Source organism: Mya arenaria, chromosome 12 (genome assembly GCF_026914265.1).
Source record: "Mya arenaria isolate MELC-2E11 chromosome 12, ASM2691426v1".
NCBI lineage: Eukaryota > Metazoa > Mollusca > Bivalvia > Myida > Myidae > Mya > Mya arenaria.
This window is the reverse complement of record NC_069133.1, coordinates 43,880,520-43,904,059: the sequence shown is the minus strand read 5'-3', so window position 1 is coordinate 43,904,059 and position 23,540 is coordinate 43,880,520. Positions and strand designations below refer to the sequence as shown.

At 35.5% G+C, this 23,540-nt stretch overlaps 2 protein-coding genes across 2 annotated transcripts in view; one reads left to right on the top strand and one right to left on the bottom strand.

Annotated features, from left to right (window-relative positions):
- The first annotated feature begins 632 nt into the window (after window positions 1-632).
- LOC128211859 (4-hydroxyphenylpyruvate dioxygenase-like protein) lies at window positions 633-7,328 on the top strand. Its single transcript, XM_052916962.1, has 5 exons — window positions 633-1,311; window positions 3,397-3,554; window positions 4,268-4,419; window positions 4,873-5,003; window positions 6,403-7,328. The coding sequence occupies exons 1-5, from the start codon at window positions 689-691 to the stop codon at window positions 6,563-6,565; spliced, it is 1,227 nt and encodes a 408-aa protein (XP_052772922.1). The 5' UTR covers window positions 633-688; the 3' UTR covers window positions 6,566-7,328.
- Window positions 7,329-15,022: 7,694 nt separating this feature from the next.
- LOC128212477 (uncharacterized) overlaps window positions 15,023-23,540 on the bottom strand; it is a 31,234-nt gene continuing 22,716 nt past the window's right edge. The window contains exons 19-23 of the mRNA XM_052917959.1: window positions 22,854-23,038; window positions 21,156-21,278; window positions 20,353-20,423; window positions 18,006-18,322; window positions 15,023-16,916 (exon numbers count right to left, since the gene is read on the bottom strand). Coding sequence (XP_052773919.1) covers window positions 16,541-16,916; window positions 18,006-18,322; window positions 20,353-20,423; window positions 21,156-21,278; window positions 22,854-23,038 — 1,072 coding nt within the window. The 3' untranslated portion in view covers window positions 15,023-16,540. The remainder of the gene's footprint in view (window positions 16,917-18,005; window positions 18,323-20,352; window positions 20,424-21,155; window positions 21,279-22,853; window positions 23,039-23,540) is intronic.

Genomic DNA, 23,540 nt, shown 5'->3' with positions numbered 1-23,540 from the left:
AACATGTGACATTTGGCGTCAAATATTGACGTTAGTGTTAAAGAGAACGTCGTAATAATTGAACAAAAGTAATGCGACGTTAAGTACTGTGGAATATCTTTGATGAATGTACAATGTCCTTAAGCCGCGACACATATTTTTTAAATTATTTATCATAGAAAAATATTAAAGTCCCTATATGTTGAAATCAGAATATCAATCAATATAATGTTTAACTAGTTTACTTTACTTATAATTTTAAATTGATTAATTCATACTGCACAATGTTCTTTTTATACAAAATTTATAAATCATTAATGATTTTAGGAGTAGCCCAAGTTATAGCAGACAAAAGCTAATTAATTCGTCACGAAGTAATATAATTAAGTTTCAAATCTCAATACTTTTGGGGGCTGCTGTCCCTACCTTCCTGATTTTCCTGTACAAACGTAGTTTGCTTATTAACTTAATGCTTTCTGCGACCGCTGAACTGGAATTAACTCGACATTTTCATAGTGGCGTTCTCTTTAGACACTGATCGTCACCTTTTTTAGTGTAGAGTACAATCTCTCCGTTCCGATATTTAGTAACGCATGATGTTCCGTTGTCTTTAGTCAACAACCGGTGTTTTCGGATTGTTTCGTTTGTTTTCCTTGAAAATAACACATGTATCTGTCAACAGCGAAATTTAAAAGTTTAAGGAGTAATAATGCAAGATTGTTGTGTCCATCACGTTGAATTTGGTGTTAGAAATGGGGAGGAATATTTGAGGAAGTTCAAAAACCAATATAAATTTGCTCTGGTTGCGACAAGGTTTACAAAACACTTGAAACAGTGGGTTCTCTTGTCAGGAACTGCCAGGATTTTGCTTACGCAACAGATGTCACCTCTTGCAAACTCTGTCAGTGATGTTTACCATGTACCATGGAGTAGGTTACTACAAGCAAATCAGGAACCGTCTTTGTCGAGCATTGATTCTGTTTACAATGTGGCATTGCAAGTGAAAAATATTCAAGCAATTACTGAAAGACTTTCAAGGTCAGGTGTTACAATAGCAAAACCATTACAAACTGCGTCTGACAATCATGGTGAAGTAAAACTAGCAATTGTGAGAAGTTGCATAGGAAATGTTGTACACACTTTAATAGAGGATGCTGGATATAAAGGACCCTTTTTACCACAGTTCACGCCAGTGTCCGATTCCGGTGACCAATCTCAAAAGCTTACAACACACTTAGATCATGTAACTTTTGCCTGTGATAGTGGTGATTCAGGAAGGATTTTAGACTGGTACTCAAACTGTTTTGGAATGAGAAGGTTTCTGATAAGCAGGTACTAGAACTGAAATGACATGTATATTATGTCATCTGATCATTTACCATTGTTCAATCATTAATCATTTTTCGTAATATAAGGGTTTTGTCTTGCATGAGAGAAAGGGCCATAGCCATGGAAATTTAGGATTAGTAACACCTCAAGGCTCTTAACTAATGGAATGGTATAACTTCAGATATAACTTCAATATTTCGGGGAAATTGCATTTCAACCATGCCCATGGCCTAGTGGTTAAGGCATCCTCCTACGCAGAGGGAGGTCGTGGGTTTGATCCCTGGCCACGTCATACTGAAAGACGTTAAAAATTGGTACAAGTAGCTCCCTTGCCTGGCGCTCAGCATTTAAAGGGTAGTGCTTGGAAAAAATGCTGTACTCAGTACTGGTTTAACCCAGGAACGTTGTACCTCATGTATCGGTGCTTTACACTGAGCACGTAAAAGAACTAAGGGATCTCTTCGAAAAACAGCTAGGGTATCGTACCCAGACTTCCTTGTATCCCACCACTGTCTTTCCTGCGAGGAAAGGACTCCGTTGAAAATAAGGGCTTGCATTTTCACGGGTTATCCTTTACCACAAGGTCTAAATTAATACATACATACATACATATGATTTCAAAGAGATTTTTAGAGGAAAAAAACTTCTAAATAGCCTTTGTCATTCTTTCAATCAATGGGCGCCAGCTTCAATTTGTTTCCTGTCTAAATTTACTTTTTATTTGAAAATTGGGCAGAAAAAAAGAGCTTGATTTTAAAAATAATGAATTGTTTTAATAGAAAGTCTGACATCATTACATAATATTTCTAGTAATAATTACTTGCCATAGCATTGGTGTCCAGTTAAGGTTTTAGGATCAGTTTTAAGCATTTTCACTTTTAACTCCTAAACCCTTCATACTTCACACAGTTGTCAGGATCATCACACAATGAGGTTACATAAACCCATGTCATCCTAAATACAATCTTTGGCCCCTGATTGAAAATAGGACCTTAGCTTTAGGGCACATTGTGTGTTTTTTAAGTTTTAGGGGAAGTTGTGATTTTCACTTATATCTTATCTTCATTCAATTGACTTCATACTTAACACAATTGTTCATGGCCATCACACAATTTTGTTACATTACTCCGTATGATCTTAAATACAAATAATGGCCCTTGATAGAATTAAAAAGCTTGGTTCAGGTTTTAGGGCAACTTGGGGTTTAAACTCAGATCTCATAAACTGTTCATTCAATGAACTTAATACTTCACACAGTTATTTATGGATATCACACAGTTTGGTTACATAAGTCCATATTAACCTCAATACAAATTATGGCCCTTGATTGACTTTTTTCCTTTTTTATTGTTTTTGACAGGCACATTTTACATCTTTTATGCATTCATTTCTTAGTCAAAGAGGCATATAGTCAAGTGTGCTGTTCTACCACAGCTCTTGTTTTGGTACTAGTTAATTGTTAATTCACACTACTGTACTGTATATTCTGACGGTAAAAAACTGTGTAATTTTTTACCTGTGTAATTTCCCGATGGCATCCTTTGCACACAAGATATATATGACATGTATGTTAGGAATACACTGTTGTGCTGAGGATGGAATAATGGGTAAGGCCTAAAAAAAAAATACATTTGGTTCGGGTTACCCGACCCTACCTACGGAATAGGCGCCGACCCTAACGTTTTTATAGTCAGTTTGAAAAAAAAAATGAATAACTAAAAAAAAAAAAAAAAAAATATTTTTTTTTTCTTTTCAATATGTAGTTTAAAACCTTAATTGCTTATATAGAAGATAACTTTAACACCATTCTCCAATGATGAAAATGACATTCTTAAATAAAGCCTAAAAAAAAAAAAAAAAAAAAAAAAAAAAAGCCTACCTACCCTACCTATTTTTGAAAAAGAACCAAACATTTTTTTTTTTTAGGCCTAATGGTACTGATATGGAAATTATGATTTTATTAGATATTTATTTTAATGTTCTTATATATTTTTAGTTACATTCTAAGAGGGAGTTAGTCAGTTATTCAAATCAATACTCATGGTATACTCATATAGTATGTATGAATATAAATGTTTTGCATTGCAGAGATGAAGATGAAGCCAGTGGTTTTGTGATAGACAGTGAAGATATTGGTGTGAGATTGAAAGCATTCGAGTATTGGAAATGTGCCGAGACTGGCCTAACCACTGGTAATCGCCCAGACAGCATCAAGTTTGTCATCGCAGAAGCTTTACCTAATCAAGGTATTATTAAGTTTTTTTTAGTTTTGAGGCAAAACTTTTTCAAACAATTTGGACAATTTAGTAATGGAGTAAAAATCAATAATGCAGTAAATATATCTCTCAGAAACATCAATGAATTGTGAGATTTTCATTATATAATTTTATTTTTTTGATAATGGGGAATTTCAGAGGTTATTTTGAGGTAAAACAGGGTCTGGTCCCTTGTGGAAGTAGCCGGTATGGGCTACAGCAAAGAAAAGTAAAAAGGTCTTGTAAACTTAATACTTTTCGAAGAGAATGTAAAAATGATCATAAGATTTAAAAAAATGCCTGTTGACAAAGTATTTGTATAATCAAACTTATTGAAATTTAAAGGGAACATTTTTACGGGAAAAAACTTTAAAACAAGATTGATTATAAATGATGATGATTGTTATTGTTATATACAATGTACATGTAGGAATATGAATAAAAACACTATATCCACAATGTGAATGAATGATATATAGAACTTAAATAAAACACCATATCAACAATAAATATAGGAACTTAACTAAAACATTGTAGTATGGTTTATACAAAAAATCTTAGTCACGAATGAAAAAACAAAATACATGGTACATTTGTACTTTGAAAAGCATTTTCATATATTTATTTCTCTTTGTCAACTTTCAATCGACAAAATTTACTGAAAAATGTCATAGACTTACTGGTGTGAAAAATTGTCATTTCAGGACCAAACCAAGTAGACACATTTCTCCATGACCATGAAGGTCCAGGCATTCAGCACATTGGGCTCCACACTGACAACATTGTCAGCACTGTGGCTCAACTGAAAGACAATGGGGTCGAATTTGCTGAACCCCCATATACATACTACACAGAGGTACATTTTGTGTTATTTATTTTAACTTTTTTTTCCTGGTAATGTTCCTGACTTAGCATTGTGCATGTACATGTACATATTGAAGCATTGTAGCACTCTATGAATATTTTATCTTTTGTTTGATAATTGAACAAATGAAGTAAAGTTTTTATGCTAATGTGAAGCATTTATATTAAGATAAGAGATAGAATCATGCAAACAATACTTGTTACTAATAAAAACTAATGGAAGATATTGCATACAAAGTGATCATTTTTTGCAAAAAAACTACAAGCCTGGCACTACTTCAAGTTTTAAGAGGTCCCAGTCCAGTTCATTTTTTACCAGGACATGTTGCGAAGTCAATAACTATAAAGTCTACTGAAGAATATAGTTGGTTTATCCCCTTGAACCCTAGATCAAATGAGAAAAGACAAAAAAGTTGTTATCTGGATGTGGTGTTTTTATTTTCAGGTTGGCAAACTGGAGGAGATCTGCGATATCGGAGAGGACGTGGATCTACTGCGGGAGAACGGGATCCTGGTAGACGCAGAGGCTGACCCCGGAGATGGAGAGGGGAGTGGGGGCGGGGAGGGAGGACTCAGGTAAGCATATCATAATGTATTAGTTGATGTGAGCACTAAGTACTCATGGTGAGCTACTGCATTTGGTCTTTATCAATTAAATTGCACTTCTGCTTCAATTTCTTATTAACATTAATAAAGTTATATTTGCTACGTTATCTTCATGAAACTTGTTTAGAATGTGTGTCTAGATAAAATCTAGGTCAAGTTTGATTATCTGTCGTGTCAAGGTCAAATATTAGAACAACTTCCTTTACACTCAAAGAGGCCACATATTTTACCACCTCACCATAACTCATTGCCAGAATATTTGTGTGTGTTTGTTTATGAAATCTAGGTCAAGTTTGATTGATCAAGTTATGTGGGGTCAAAAAGTAGGGCACAAGGTCAAATGTTTGGAAAAAACCTTGTTAACGCTCTAAATGTCGGTTTGTATCTTTTGAATTAAAGTTTGAGTGGACGAATTGTTACCTTGCCCATAACTAAAAAAACATTCAAGATATTCAAATGAAACTTGGTACACATGTTGCCAGAGACAATACGCAAATGTATGTAGCAAGGTCCATAACTCTGGCTTTAACAGTTATCCAGCTTTGCTCCTTGTACAAGGGAAAAATTAGCAAAGGACGAACATTTGTGTGTGTTGCCTGTACAGAGCTCTTGTTTACCCCTGGAGTAGACAAATTTGTTTTTTTACTTAGCTGTTCTCTTATAAAACATTTCATGACCTATTGGCCAACCAGAAAAAAAATGTCCAATACTTCTTGTTTCTTTAATTATTACATGCAAAGACAGCATTATAATGCTAGTTATTCATGTTAAGATCAAAGCTGTTTCTGTAGCAATTTTTTTAAAAGTCTCTGTAATATTTGTATAAACTAAATGATGTCTGTTTTTCTAAGTATTGTGATTTTGCCATAGCATTGGTGTTTTTGTGCAAATTGTTTAACGTTTGCCATATTCGAAGAAATATTAAAGAAATTCATATGAAACTTGGTTCACATGATGTAAGTGACAGTGGCCCGATTGTTCAGAACTTTGTTAAAGTTAACAACGTTATTAACATCATTGTTGTTAACTTTAAAATCAATATTGCTTAATAAGTTTCACAGATACACTTATGATTTGCAGTATTCCTAAGAAGTTAAGACAAATGTTTCAGCTGTACTTGTTTTATTTAAATATATGAGAGAATCAGCAAATATTTCACCTTTAAAAGTTAACAACAATGTCGTTAATCCCGTTGTTAACTGTAACAAAGTTCTAAACAATCGGGCCACTGTACTAAATCTTATTACTCTAGTTTCAATAACTCTTGAGTTATGCCCCTTGATTGACTAAAGAAACAGAAGTCAGGTGAGTGTTGGTTTTCACTCTATGTCGCTATTGTTTTATTATCATGATATCATTGGTACTTTAGGTACCTGATGCAGAAGTTCACCAAGCCCTTGTCTGACAGAAACACATTTTTCCTCGAGATTATCCAGCGTGTTGGGGCGCGGGGGTTTGGATCAGGGAACATTACGGCACTCTGGAGATCAGTGCAGGCATATATGAATAGCCAAAAGGAGAACAAATCCTGATAATGACTTGTATGGAGGAGAAGTGTTGACCAGTGTCTGACAAATCAATTGCCCAAAGGCCAATGCATACCAAATATTTTCAATGCAACTAGCTTGGCAACAAATCAAGTTTGGTAATCTTGGATCCAGTGATTAAAGGCTATTATATTATTTTTATTTATAACTCTTTTATTATGAAATTTTGTTGAAAGGCTGCTCAGTGGTCACTAAGGTTTTTTGACAATCAACTGTTGATAAATATATGTATTAATGAGGGGTTCTAAAGTTCAAGGTAAATCCTGAAATAAGGATTGAGAACTTTAAACTTTGTCCTTTGAACTGTTGTAAAGATTGTTTTTTGCTCGGATATTTGCATCAAAAACAATAGGAAATATCTTGAAAAGCTTATAAATGACTTCGAAAACAATTCCAAAAGGGGTCTGGGCCCCTCTACCTTGCTCTGGGCCCGATTCCCTCATATTCAGACCCTTGGGAATACTTCAGGATTGACAATTATCAGCTGTTTGTACCACTGTTTAATATTATGTTGAATTTTGTAGGCCTTTGTACCATGCCATGAACTGTAACCAAGTACACCAATTTTGTCCTACATTTCACTTGAAATATGACATTTGCATCTGTAGGCGAACATGTGTGTATTATACGTGTTATTGCAATTTTTGAATTCTATTCTTTTACTACTGAGAGGTAGTGACAACAACCTTTTTTTTGCTGTGATGGAACTTGTTAAAAATTAAACAACCTGAAGGTGTTATTTTGATGACATATGTGTTCTGACTTTTCATTCCCAATATTGATACAAAATTGAGATGTTAAGTTCGCCTACAAGTAAAGAAAGTAGCAGATATTTGCCGGTCTGGACCGGTTTTGACCACGCCAAACCAATTTCATTAACAGTAATGGTTAAAAATTTGGTTTGAATTTTTTTTCGTTTAGATATATTTTTGCTGAGTCAGAAAAAATAATTTAATACAGAAACCTGGCCTGAATCCCCCCCCCCCCCAAACAAATGAATACCAATAAAAGTGGCATGATAGCTATCAGATTAATGCGACAAACTGCTTTGTTATGCTTTGATGAACACCAGATACCTTCTAATTGGCAGACGCTTGAGGTTTCAAACTTTTAGAAGACCTGGAAGGAAGTACATGTATGTTTGTTTCTTATAGTTTTCCTTGTCACATCCAGATATGAGCAGAGTACAAGAAACAGATAGATATAGGAGATCTGGGTGTGATAACATAGCTCTTTTTGAAGAGGCTTCTTGGTTCTTTAACATGCGGTGTAAAGCACTGATACATGGAATATGACTTTCCTAGGTTTTCCCAGTACAGAGTAATCTAAATATGCCAGTACTACTCCCTTATGCCAATCACCAGGCTCCAATTTCTCGAAACTTCTTAAGCTTAACAGGCTTAAGTCGCTTATTTCAATTAGCCAAAAAACATACTGAAAATGGATTTTGATAAATGAAAAATGGTTTATTCTGATAATCATACAGATTATTCCTACATAATTTCTCAAAATTATTGAAGAATTAAATACAACCCATTTTATAGAACAACAAATATAGTGAGATTAGCTTAATCCTGTTATAAGGGACTTAAGAAGTTTCGAGAAATCGGGGCCAGGCGAGGGAGCTATTGGTACCAATTTTTAAAGTCATCTCATTATGATGTGTCCGGAATTGAACTGGGGTCCTCAAGCACTCAGTGGGCTTTCACTGAGCTGTCTGAGCATTTCAGCAAAGGAGTATTAAAACGGATTCAAATGAATCATTATTGAGGCTGTTTGTGATGTTTATACTTCAAAGGTGATGAACATGAAACAGGCATTTCTTTTGGCAGTGATGATGTAATCAGTTTCAGCTAGCATCTGAAATAGAGATCCTTCAGGAAAACATAATACATCCAAAACATGAAAACAGCAGTTTTTAGTTGATTAGTTACCTTATATTACTTTCTTTTAGCTGGAATATGACAAAAGCTAATAGCTTATAAATAGAATCACTCTAGAGTTAATTTTCTGCATAGAAACCAGTACTTTTAGGTGGGGAACAAACCCTCTACCTCTCGAGTGAGAGGTGGATTCCTTTACCAAATGACAATTCTCACTGTCTTGGGTTGATTTAGACTATTTATTTCCCCACCAAACAAAGTTCAAAGGGGTTATATTGGAGTCACCCTGTGGTTGATCGGTCGGTCAGTTCGTTGCAATTTTCCTTGTCCAGAGAAAACTATTGGATGGCAATTCATTAAACAATGATAGAACATAATGAGAGAGTGCAGTGTACAAGAACTATAATTCTATTTCAGCTTATAACAGAGTTAGTTGCTCTTTGTTACTTTTTTCTTGCATTGAGCATAACTTCAAAACTCCTGGATGGAATTGAATCATGCTGCATAAAATGGTTAAGCACAATGAAAGGAAGTGCAGTGTACAAGAACAATAACTCTTTCAGCTAATCACAGAGTTATTGCCCTTTGTTAACTTCCTTGACTGGACCATAACTTCAAAACTAATGGATGAAATTTAATTAAATGTCATACAATGATATAGCACAATAACTGAAAGTGCAGTGTACAAGAACCATAACTCTTTTTCAGCTAATAACAGAGTTATAGCCTTTTGTTACTTTCTCTTGTCCTGAGCATTGCTTGATTCTATTTGATGAAATTTAATTTAACTTAACTTAATGGTAAAGCACAATAAGACAAAGTGCAGTGTACACTAACCATAACTCTATTTTGGCTTATCACAGAGTTATTGCCCTTTCTGAATTTTTATTTTATGGCCCATAACTTCAAAACTAATGGATGGAATTAAATTAAACTTCATACAATGGTAAAGCACAATGAGAGAAAAACAGTGTATAAGATCCATAACTCTATTTCAGCTAATCACAGAGTTATTGCCCTTTGTTACTTTTCCTTCTCCATAGCATAACTAACTTGAAAACTAATAAGGCCTAGAAAAAATAATTGTGTGGTTCTTGTCACCGACCCTACCTGGAAAATATGGCCGACCCTACTGTTTTTTTGGTGCGGCTTGCAAAAAAACCCACTCCAGAACGTCGGGAGTTTAAGCTCATAACACCCAAGATTAGTTTCGAAGATGTAGAGTTAATGTTTTTGTTCGAGCCGGGATCTGTATCCGAGATTGACGTGTCAACATCCGACAAGGGGCCATGGACCTGTTTGTATGAAGAACAACTGTACGGTGTTCCTGTCGTACAATTTATCGGGAAATTCTCCGACTTTTCGCTCTTCAGAGTAAGGTATATACAATGGAACAAAATGTCTCTGGATAAGAGTATAAGTTTTCCCACACATAAGATTGAATGCCGGTCTAATTTTAATATACCCCAACCACCACTGCAGGACAAGGCATGACCCTTTTCACTTGTCATGTTGTCAGATGCAATAAAAAAAAAATAGTTTAAATAAAATAGCAGCAGGGCAAACATACTACTAGTATCTATATAGAAAGGAAATATAAAATACTGGGAGTTCTGACATAGGCTGGTGCCTGACAAAATGTGACTTTCTTTTAATCTGGGGCTGAAACCTGGGTCTGTTGCCATTTGTACAGTTTATAAATTATTCCTAACTTAACTTCTTGGAGAATGGCAGAGAAATGTTTTTGAGATGCTGAAGCAGGTCAGTATTGTCACATTTAATTATCAATATGTTTTGCTTTCGGAATGTGTGTGACGAATGACATAAAAACTAGCAATGACACACCACCTAACTGCAGCGATGCTCAGCAATGTCCTTATAATAACTGAAATTCTGCTGAAAAAGGACAAAAACAAAGCAAACAAACCGGTACCAAACTAAAAAAAAAAAAAAAAAAAAAAAAATCCCGACCTACCCTACCTATTCTTGGGTACCATGTTACCCGAACCACACAATTTATTTTTTTAGGCCTAAATGGAATTTAATTAACCTTCATACAATGGTAAAGCACAATGGGAGGAAGTACAGTGTAAAAGAACCATAACTCTAAGGTAATCACAGAGTTATTGCCCTTTGTTACTTTTCCTTGTCCGGAGCATTGAAAACCAACAGATGGAATTAAACTTCATACAATCATAAAGCACAATGAGAGGAAGTACAGTGTACAAGAACAACTCCTTCAGCTTATCACAACTGCACTTTGTTACTTTTTTTTTGTCCAGAGCATGACTTGAAAAATATGTAATGGAATCCATTAAACTTCATACAATTGTAAAGCACGATGAGAGGAATTCCAGTGTAAAAGAAGAACCATAACTCTATTTCAGCTATTGACAGAGTTAATGCCCTTTGTTGTTTTTTCTTGTCAGCAGCGTTACTTTCATCACTCAATGGATTTTAATTATACAACGTAATTTGGTCAAGCATGACAAGTGGTAATGCAGTGTAGAATAACCTTTGGCGGTATGGCCTCTTTCCTAAGAAATAGTTTGCCTTTCCTGTGGCTTTTTGGAGTATTCATCACTCCTGTGACAGCTCTAGTTATTGACAGCAATGGTTCACACAATACTGTAAACACCCCTCTTGTTACCGTTATACAAATTCATTATCTTAAGTTTTGACTGGAAGTAGATGGTTATAGACATAATTTTTGTAATAGTGTCTGTCAGATTGCAACATTCACTTTTGAGTTATTAACTTATTAGCCTTGCCTTGAATTTTCAAATTTCTCAACCTATATTACATTATTTGTTTGAACTAACTTCATCAAGTTGAATAAGTTCTAGTTAAATCACTCCTACTAATAATTTTCTTTTTCCATGCTCCAAGATGTCGATATTTTCCATTCGTGGAATTCTAGTTTTCACCTCATAACTTGATCAATCTTGATAAATTGCCTTGCTTCGGAAACGCTTAAATTAATTTCCCTTTTGACAGGTTAACAATTAACACTTAGGTTATAAAGATAATTGAAAACAAACAACCTTGTATTGAACAATATGAAAACACTTTATTCTAAAAGATAAGAGTGTAAATTGTATAATGCAATTGTAAACGTATGTAAACACGTACATCCCTGATATATTTCATCATATATTTGACAATCCTTAAAAAAAACTTTGTTTGCAGTATGATGTTTTTTTGTATGCAACCTTCAAAGAAGATGGGTCATATAGGATTGCAAATGTCTAACATTCAGTTGGTCAGTAGACCATGTCTTGTAATTGCACAATAACTCTATAATGGTTTGACATAGCACAATAGAACTTCAGTGGCAGATTGGCCTTTGCCAGTAGATGACCTCTATTGTTTTTAGGGTCAGTAGGTCATAATAAAAAATGTAATGAACACTTTGTTGGCACAATGACTTAAGAACGGTTTGATCCAAGACCACAACATTTCATTAGTTGGGTGTACTTGACCAGTAGAATTGGTCCCTATTGTTTTCTGTGTCAGTAGGTCAAAGCCACAACAAATGTTCATTATTGAACTTTGGCCACACAAAAACATGAGAACCGCTTGACCTGAAGTTGAACTTGATACATGTCATTGTTTTTAGGGTCAGAAGGTCACGGCCAATGTTGTTTGGAATATTTTGTCTATGCAATAGTCAGTATTGTTTGGAACACATTGTCCCCACAATAATTGACACCTGCTTAACCTACTTCCATGAAACTTTACGGGTAGCTTGTATCAATTTACCAATACATGGCCGTAATAATTGTTGGGTCAAAGCTCAATTTTTAGAACACCTTATTGCAGACTAGCAAATGTTTCTGACAAAGTGGCACTCAGTGGGCATAATGTTCTACAAAAAAATCTTGTTCTAAGACTGAGTAATTGCACACTGAACTTATCTGTTTTTCGTTATTGAATATTCCAGGGATGATATTCATAAAACATCCTAAGTCATTTCCTATCTTAAGTCCTTTTCTTAAGTTAAGTTTCTTACTTATTATAATACTATATAATCACTTCATAATATCTGAAATACTGTATTTTTATTGTTTTGATTAAAAAAACATACCTTTATGTATTATTTTTTTGTTTTGTTTTTTAATGTGACTATGAAAATTTTAGGAAATTGACTTAAGTTAAAAAATGACTTAAGAATTTTTATGAATACTGCTCTTGGTATGAAACATAATTATGTCAGGAGCATTTTTGGAGGGTTGGTGAGGCCTGACTGCAAACAAATGGTTTTTTTTAAGGACAGTCTTACATGCAGGTGTAAACAATCTAGAATTGCGGTTAATTAAAGTAATGTAAAGTCATGTAAAAGAAGGAAATACTAGATTGTGAACACTTTAATAGAACAAAGAGTGCCACAGATGGATGCTAATATATATGAATAGAAAATTTATGATCATTATTTCATTGTTGATGAAAAATCATTGCAAAGTATAAATAAAGAAGAATCTGAATATTGAAAACTGTATTCACTGGGAAATTGTAGAAAATGAGTATTCACTTGGATATTGTCAAAAATGAGTATTATGTAAATGCAGAGGTAACGAAAATATCACTTTGCATTCAAATGTATATACCGGTACATGTATAAATCATTGCAATATTAATAAAAACAATCAAGCTATTGACAGAACTAATGACAGACGGTGTGTAAAAGAAGCATTACCTATACAGTCTTATTTTAATAATAACTGCAAATAACTGGTATGTTAGAGAGCTATGGTACATGTAGAATAAATTGAGGAAAATTGTTTCAGTGTAGGATCATTATATATTTCACCAAGAGAGAACCAATAGCTATATTTCCCGATTGGCGCCGCCATGAATGAAATATTTACTGTTGGTGTTCACAAGGTGAAATATATTGCAATCTTACACAGAAACCAACAATTTTTCATTTTATTATATGCCAAATTAGGATATAAAATGACATTCAGTTGTTGTTTTTTCAGAGCGCACCTAATTGTATTTGAACATCAAATAATCCTTGAAATTTCAAAACAGTGAAAAATATAAAAATATTATTTCACTGTTTTAAACAAAATTAAGGATTGATTGCATTTTTTCTTGCGTTTATGTTATATGAACGCAGTAGGGCATGCTATTATTATTTGCTCGTTTGCCCTACTGCATACATACAGCATAAATGCAAGATTTACATTGCAATTAAATATAAAAATGTTATTGCATTGTTTAAAACATAATTAAGGATTGACTGCATTTTTCTTGCATTTACGTTGTATGAACGCAGTAGGGCATGCTATTATTATTTGCTCGCTTACCCTACTGCATTCATACAGCATAAATGCAAGATTTTCATTGCAATTAAATAAGCAGTATCTACTGAAATTGAGTATTTGTCATTAAAGAACAAGAGTGACACTCACAAAATACGCCCATCAATAATTTCTTGGATTCTAAGACAGAAAAGGCTCCTGAAAATCGTGTCTATAGATATAGACGATTAATCCCAAATCATGCCAAAAGACGATCAACGTGTTCGGGATTTGAAAAACAACATTCATGTAAAAATCGTCTCCAAGAGATGATCCATCCTTAATCGTACCCAAGAGACAATCAGTGTGTACTTGGCAAAGCATTTATACCGGCAAACATTCTTGGTAAAGATTTTATAGCTACAAACATTTTCAGCAAGTTTGGTGAAGGTCAGATGAGAATTGTTCAAGTTAGAGAGTAGACAAAGCTTAAATGGCAAGGGCAGTAATCCTGAAGTGCTTCGGGGCATTTGGCTGATTATCATACTTGACGGATTTATTTTACCAACAAATATTTTCAGCAAGTTTGGTGAAGATCAGATGATAACTGTTCAAATTAGACAGTGGACAAAGCAAAAATGGCAAATTTTGACCAATTCAAGGGCCATAATCCTGAAGAGCCTGGCTGGTTATAGAACTTTGCCAAGAATATATACCAACAAACATTTATAGTAGCAAGTTTGGTGAAATTCGGATAAAAACTGTTCAAGTTTGAGAGTAGACAAAGCTAAAATGGCCAATTTTGATAAATTCAGGGGGCCATAACTCTGGAGTGCCTAAAGCGATTAGGCTGGTTATCGAACTTGACCTAGATATTTCACCAACAAACACTTTCATGAAGTTTGGTGGAAATTGGATGAGAAATGTTCAAGTTAGAGAGCGGACAAAGCTAAAATGGACAATTTTGACAAATTCAGGGGGCCATAACTCTGGAATGCCTAAAGCGATTTGGCTGGTTATTGAACTTGACCGAGATATTTCACCAACAAACACTTTCATGACGTTTGGTGGAAATTGGATGAGAAATGATCAAGTTAGAGAGCGGACAAAGCTAAAATGGCCAATTTTGACAAATTCAGGGGGCCATAACTCTGGAGTGCCTAAAGCGATTTGGCTGGTTATCAAACTTGACCTAGATATTTCACCAACAAACACTTTCATGAAGTTTGGTGGAAATTGGATGAGAAATGTTCAAGTTAGAGAGCGGACAACATTGTGGAGCCGCCCGCCCGCCCGCCGCCCGCCCAATTTTGACAAATTCAGGGGGCCATAACTCTGGAGTGCCTAGAGCGATTTGGCTGGTTATCGAACTAGACCTAGATATTTCACCAACAAACACTTTCATGAAGTTTGGTGGAAATTGGATGAGAAATGTTCAAGTTAGAGAGCGGACAAAGCTAAAATGGACAATTTTGACAAATTCAGGGGGCCATAACTCTGGAGTGCCTAAAGCGATTTGGCTGGTTATTGAACTTGACCGAGATATTTCACCAACAAACACTTTCATGAAGTTTGGTGGAAATTGGATGAGAAATGTTCAAGTTAGAGAGCGGACAAAGCTAAACTGGACAATTTTGACAAATTCAGGGGGCCATAACTCTGGAGTGCCTAAAGCGATTTGGCTGGTTATTGAACTTGACCGAGATATTTCACCAACAAACACTTTCATGAAGTTTGGTGGAAATTGGATGAGAAATGTTCAAGTTAGAGAGCGGACAACATTGTGGAGACGCCCGCCTACCCGCCGCCCGCCCGCCATGGGTGTTCCCATAATACGGCAATGGGTGTATAAAAATTACAGACAACATTCGTTTGTATAAAAGAAAAGCTGATATTTGTAATGAAGTATATCATTGGTTAAATGACGTTGAGCTTATCCAATCGTAATATTGAAATAAACAATGACGGCATTACTCCTTGCATGATATACAACATGAACATCAAGTTTAATCTATACAATGGACTAGGCCAATGTAAATATATACATTTAAACATGGTAGAAATGGCTTAGATATGTGAACAAAACTAGGAAGCAAAAAATCACTAATGTATACTAATGTCTTGTCTTTTTCTTCACAACCATATAAAGTCGAAACCCATTGACTTGATATCCCAGGGACAGGCCAAAATACTTCCAGCCTCGTGAATATCGAGCCAAGTGGGAATCTTTACAAAGATTAAAAAATCGGTCCTTCACATCAATTTCGAGCCAACAAGGAAATCGAGCTAAGCAATATAAAGACAACGGGTCTGTATATGTGAAGGCGTGAATTCATCCCAACTATAAACGTATATAGAAACAACAAATAACAGAGGTAATTTTTAACAAAGATAAAAATCAATACAAATGCAGGAATGTGTATGTAAAGATATATATGTATAACTATAACAATTTGAGCTTGAAAAATTAACAACAGTATTGCCAGTGAAAAATATCACAGATATGTGTACAACAGACAATCATTACCTTACTATAAAAACAAACTCCACCTTATTTACATTTCTTCTTGCTTTCTAAATATAAACCTTATTTCCATAGAAACCTTTTTAAGTTTGTAAGCAGAGGTCTCCGTTTTTACATTTTTTTACTAAAATGCTTAAATCAGACCAGGAAAGATTTTCTGTTACTCTTTTTCATTGAATAGACAACCAAAAAATCTTATTCCTATCTGAAAAATGAATAGGCTTTGATTTTTATTGGTGTCTGAATTTTATGGTATTTAAAAATGAGCATTTTGGTGGAAGGCCAGACTGTCCCTGACCCGAAATATCTACATGACTACGCAAGCCTTGCTAGCTTTTCCTGTGTTCTCTTTTCTCTGACTAGTGAAAGTCAAAGCCATGGCCTCAACTTGTGGACCAAGTCTCAGCGGCTTGACTTTCCCCTCCAATAAATCCTGGAGACTATTATTGGGTCGCAGTATCGCCAACTCGGCTATTCCCTCTGGAATGTATGCTACACTCTTCCCACCCGTTGCTATGTCAACGGCCTTCACCTCACAGTTAGCCTGGAAGGTTGCTATGGAAATGGCTCTTGTAAAATCCCATAAAATTACTTGTTTGTCCCTTGAAATCGTAACCAGGAACTGACCAGTTTTGTCAAACTTCATATCATTGACAAAGTCCTGATGTCGTGTTAACTTGTACCTGTAAATAAAATTGTTCTTACGATCATTGGAATATTGTTGCACATATAAGTAACATTCTCGTTCACCAGAGTTACGTACCTTTCACCTGAGTGAGGTACCACGTTAGATTTTATCACGATCGAAACCTCTGATGAATGAGAATGATAAGTAAGAACTACATGTACTATTGGATAATGTCTGACTACTTTCAAAACCTGAAATACATTGCTTGAGGAAAATTATCTGATGTACTGTATTATACTGAGTATTGGACCCTAGCATAGATATGACGCAGACAAAAAATTATGAGAAAACTCATAATAAAAAAAAAAAACTTTAGACAGAACGTGGAAACGTGGAAAATGTCAAATTGTACCGGTTCATACTTTAAAGCCTGACAGCTTAAATTCACCTCCAAGCTTCATGTTTATATAAAGAAAAAAGTTGAGGTATTATCATGGCCGTTGGGTTCTGTCAGCATGCAAAACAAAAGCTTTAATTTTTGAGTTGTTCCGAATATTTAAATGAAACTTGGTGCACACGTTGCAAAATAAAAAACACACATGCACAGAAAGGCCCATAACTCTGGTTTCAATACTTGTCAGGATAGGCCCCTTCTTCAACTGAATAAAACATCAGACTAGCCTTGGTGTACGCTCTGTGGCGATCTTGTTTAAAGCAAGTTATAATAGTCACTGTTATAAAAATGTGGGTTTTCCATAACTGCAGCACATTTATAAATGTATGGGAAAACCAACATTCAACGGGTTCCAAATATGTAAGTGTCCATCAAATGAAATGAATATGCATATTCACATAAAGAATCATTTAAAACAGAGAAGGTTTAGAATTGAATAAATCTACTGGCCCGGTCTCAGTTTTATTCAATTGACTTATATGATTAAAATTACCGTATACAACAGTTGACTGTTGATTTATCAAAGTAAATCTTTAAAATGCCATCTGAGTACTGGCCCAATCTTTGTTTAATTCATTTCATTTACTTGGTTAAAAAACTGAATGCTGATTTATCAAAGTTAACAAAAAAATCAACAAAACAATAACACTGACAACTTGTGCAATGTAAATACTGTCAGCCACTACTCACTTGCAATCGCCATCAACAATTGACCACACGTAGATAGTACGGTAGCCAGCAGACAACAGATTCACACCATCCTTCGAGAATGCCACGGTAGTAGCAGACGATTTCTGTTGAAAACGAAACAAGTACTTCCCATTCATGTTGATTACACGCACAGCCCCATCCGTGGAACTCATGGCACCCATTTGGTCATCGAGGCTGATCGCACAGGAAACCGCTCCGCCCATCGTACTGTCAGTCGTTTTCATATCACACATGGGCTGGCTTTTTTCGTTTTCAATGTTGACAATGATGGGAAACTCGAATATCGATGCCAATACCTGGATATGATTTTATTCTATGAGAAAATATAAAATCAAGATCATTTTGGTATATTAACATGGTTTGATGAAAATTTAAAGGGGCTAGATGGTCCCAAAATTAGCAAATACATTATATCTACATGACAAGCCTAGAACTGTCAAAATCAGCTAGTATGAGGCTGATAATACATCATTTTACATGATAAAAGGAAAATTTTGTCACCGTCTCAGCTGAGTTAACCTGTTTAAAATAAGCGCATAATGGTTTCCCCATTTATAGTGTTTATATTTAGCATGTGAAAGTGACGTTATCAGTACAAATACATATAGCAATACTACCAGTATTTTTAAATTGACTGTGATTTATTTGTTAGACAGAACCAGTATATTTAGAACTGGCAAAAACTGTGAAAGATACATAAGTCGTAAATGATATGATACCTCAGTAAGTAAGATGCAATGCGTTGTACACAACAATACCAATTTTATATAAGTTTTTGAAAATTTCCTTTTTTTCTTTCATTTGTATCATCTGGTGTCTAGTCCCTTTAAAGTTGTAGTTTCAAAATATTTTGGAATTTTGCTCTTCAGTTGGAAGTGAACATTTTGTCTCACAATCAAAGACCCTGAAGAGTTTATACCAAATCAAACCCGGGGGATAGATGATGCTGTGTTACAGTTTTCTAAAACCTTGTACAAGAATTTCGGAGACTGTCAGTTTGCTTGACCTTGAGACTCTACAAACTAAGTGAGCCCGTATCAATTCTTCTATTTCCTCCAACACATCATTTCATTGGAGTGCTTCACACCTTTCTAAGAGGTCATGGGTTTGAGCACCAACTGTATCACTTAAAATGAACATCAGGCCCCAATTTCTCGAAACTTCTTAAGCTTAACAGGCTTAAGTCTCTTATTTCAATTAGCCATAATACATACTGAAAATGGATTTTGATAAATGAAAATGGTTTATTCTGATAATCATACAGATTATTCCTACATAATTTTTAAAAGATCTTGAAAAAGTAAAAATAACACATTCTATATAACAACAAAAATAGTGAGATTAGCTTAATCCTGTTATAAGGGACTTAAGAAGTTTCGAGAAATTGGGGCCAGGCCCATTTCTCAACAATTTTTTAAGCGTAACACTTTAGTATCTTATTTCCTTGTCCAAAATTAACTTCTTAAATATGATTTTAGTAGTTTTTCTTATTATTTTCAAATATTATTTCCTTTAAAAGCCTCAAAACTCTTAAAATAAGAGAATAAAAAAATTATACCCAGTGTGCTGAGCTTGATCCTGTAACAAGGGACTTACGATGTTTCGAGAAATTGGGGCCCAAATACAGTTATTTCATGGTCATTTGGGTAACAGTCAAAACAGTTGTCCTGAGGTGGAGGTGATGACAGCAGTATGTTATCCCCAACACCAAGGGACAATAGTTTTGACTGTTACCCAAATAACAATGAAATAACTGTTTTTTTACTGGATCAAAAGTTTAACAAAACAAAAAAGGAAATAACTGTTTTATTACCCGATAATAACAATGAAATAACTGGTTTTTTTTACTGGATCAAAAGTTTAACAAAACAAAAAAGGAAATAACTGTTTTATTACCCGATAATAACAATGAAATAACTGGTTTTTTACTGGATCAAAAGTTTATCTAAACAAAAAAGGAAAGGAAATAACTGTTTTATTACCCAATAAAAACAAATTGAACATGTGTTAAAAAGATAAAAAAAACATTAATTAGATGCCATCTAAGAATAAATTTTGAAAATTCAAATGAGGTCATAGTGCGAGAGAAACACAGTGTATACTGTTGACCGAGGAATAGTTCAATCAAAGAAAAATTGCTAGCTTTCATGAAAAACAGCAAGCAACAACAGATTTCTACTGATATTATAATAAATGAGATAATAATATTGGTTTCTTTCCCCAGGAAACAGTCTTGTACGTGCCAACTATCTGCTTCTCACGAGTGTCATACAAAATCAAGCTAAAATAAATGTGAAACTAGAAAAAACCTGACTCCATGTCATACCTTTGTTCCAGAACTGTTGATTGCTACACATTGGAATGAATATATCAGTTGAAAGTCTCGTAGTGTCTCTCCTGTAATATTGAATGGCTTAATTATTGTTTTCACAAGGAATGATATTATTTTGAAGTTTAACAAATGGTTCTTTTTGTAATAAAAAACAGATGTCTCCTCCTCCGCACATAGTCCCAATACGGTGAACATATGTGGCAAGTTATTTCAAATCCTCCAAGAGGTTCAAGAGAAATGAAGCAGACATGAAATGTAGTGATATGACCTTTGATCTCTTAGTGTGACCTTGACCTTGAACAGAGATGGTTGCAACATGCACTCTGAAGATTGTCTCAATATGATGAATACCAGTATTGGACATGAAATATAGTCATATTATAGTCATATGACCTTTGACGTCTAAGTGTGACCTTGACCTTGAACCGAGCTGGTTGTTACATGTGCTCTGCACATTGTCTCAATATGGTGAACATTTGTGGGTAGTTATTTCAAAATCCTTCAAGTGGTTCAAGACTTAATAATTTAAAGCCCACTGACTGCAATAAATATACGAAAATAATACATCACAAAGCATCTAAAATTCCCATAATAAAAGTGTATTGGATACCGTTTGTCAGGATAATCAGGCTTGCAACATACAATGTATACAATTATTGCCATAATGTGAACATGTGTACTAAGTTTCCTGTTAAAATCTTGAGTAGTTTCCAAGCTATGCCAATTTTACAACAATAGCAACAGCAACAACAACTTGACACCAAGACTATGGGAATAACTTGACTTTTATAATTTACCTGTGACAATATTCCACATTCTGCCCTTGGATTCCACACCAGAACACCCTGCCACCAGAACATTACTCGCCTCGGCCATACAAGAGAATTTCCCTCGCCCTTCCAGAGTCGTCTGGCGCTGGGCTAGGAGAAAACATTAATAAAACATATAAGCCTCCTCCATACACTAGAATTCATGCATTCCAGAGTCAACAGTGTACATATCTATAATGCGTTAGCCAGTAGCAAGGTTTGCTGACTTACCAAAAAGGCATCATGCTCAAGGGTCAGACTACTCAATCTGGACAGGAAACACATAATTTATATTTTTTCCTACATACCTTTATCTTTACATGTGTGTAAAACTTGACGTTGAAAAACTTTCTTTTTTTTTACATTTCACCAAGTAGCATGTGCGACTTTTTGACTTTTGACCTCATAATGAGTACTAATTTTGGTTCAATGATGATGTTTAATAATTCCTCTAAAATGGTTCCTTTTTAAATATAACCATTTTAAGCTAAAAGTGTTGGGATTATTTTTAAAGTTTGTTACTGTAAGTAAATGAAAAGTTAAACAATAAATGAAAAATATCCCGCCCCCTCCTATCACTTGCAAGCTATCCCCCTCCCCCATATACAAATGCAAGCTATTCCCCCTCCTCTTCACATGCAAGCTATCCCCCTGCCTCTTCACATGCAAGCTATCCCCGCCTCTTCACATGCAAGCTATACCCCTCCTCTTCACATGCAAGCTATACCCCTCCTCTTCACATGCAAGCTATACCCCTCCTCTTCACATGGAAGCTATCCCCCTTCCTCTTCACATGCAAGCTATCCCCCTCCTCTTCACATGCAAGCTATACCCCTCCTCTTCACATGCAAGCTATCCCCCTCCTCTTCACATGCAAGCTATACCCCTCCTCTTCACATGCAAGCTATCCCCCTCCTCTTCACATGCAAGCTATACCCCTCCTCTTCACATGCAAGCTATACCCCTCCTCTTCACATGCAAGCTATACCCCTCCTCTTCACATGCAAGCTATACCCCTCCTCTTCACATGCAAGCTATACCCCTCCGCTTCACATGCAAGCTATCCCCCTGCCTCTTCACATGCAAGCTATACCCCTCCTCTTCACAGGCAAGCTATCCCCCTTACTCTCAACATGCAAGCTATCCCCCTCCTCTTCACATGCAAGCTATCCCCCTCCTCTTCACATGCAAGCTATCCCCCTCCTCTTCAAAGGCAAGCTATCCCCCTTCCTCTTCACATGCAAGCTATCCCCCTCCTCTTCACATGCAAGCTATACCCCTCCTCTTCACATGCAAGCTATACCCCTCCTCTTCACATGCAAGCTATACCCCTCCTCTTCACAGGCAAGCTATCCCCTGCCTCTTCACATGCAAGCTATACCCCTCCTCTTTACAGGCAAGCTATCCCCCTTCCTCTTCACATGCAAGCTATCCCCCTCCTCTTCACATGCAAGCTATCCCCCCTCCTCTTCACATGCAAGCTATCCCCCTGCCTCCTCACATGCAAGCTAACCCCTTCATCTTCACTTGTAAGATATTCCCCCTCCCCCGTCTGCACATGCATGTTATTTTCCTCCTCTTCACATGTAAGCTATCCCCCTTTTTACATGTAAGATATCCCACATGCTCTTCTCCCCCTCCTCTCCACCTGATAACAATGATCCCCCCTCCTCTTCACATGCTTACAATGCAAGTCCTCCACGTGGATATCCCGACTTCCAGCCACAATCATGCAGCGCCCATCTTGTGACATCATCATGTTCATAACAGCGCCAATGTTTGTTTCAATAGCTAGGCTGGGTTTCCCCGACTCAATGTCGTACACTTGAACCTTTCCGCTTTCTGTACCGACATATACACTCTCTCCTGACCTGAAATATATCGTACTGTTATTTTATTACCCAATTTTGTGTTGATAATGAACCTTGTTTTCCAAAACTGAAAGTTGTTGGGTTTTGTTTTATCATAGGAATCTCCAACTTTACTGTCATACATAAAATATGGCAATGACATGGGTGAATGGCTAGCTATAGGTGGTGTGACGGCACTGCTTAGCAGTTGATACTTCATCGTGATATCCTCATTTCGTCATATTAACAAAATAAAAATAAATATATACATGTATACATAGTAAAAGGGGCCATATTATAGTAGCTTTTTCTTAAACTCATAAAATTGTTCCATTATACTAGTAACAATTCAAAATTTTACACTCAAATTAAAATACTAAACTTTTCATAGTTCACTTCTGGTATACAAGTCCTGTTCAGAGCTAAGGTTGTACTCATTTGTTTGACAATACTGGTGGATGGCTAACATTTCATCACTTGAACCTTCAACCATGTGAAATAAAATGCATACAAAAAATGCATA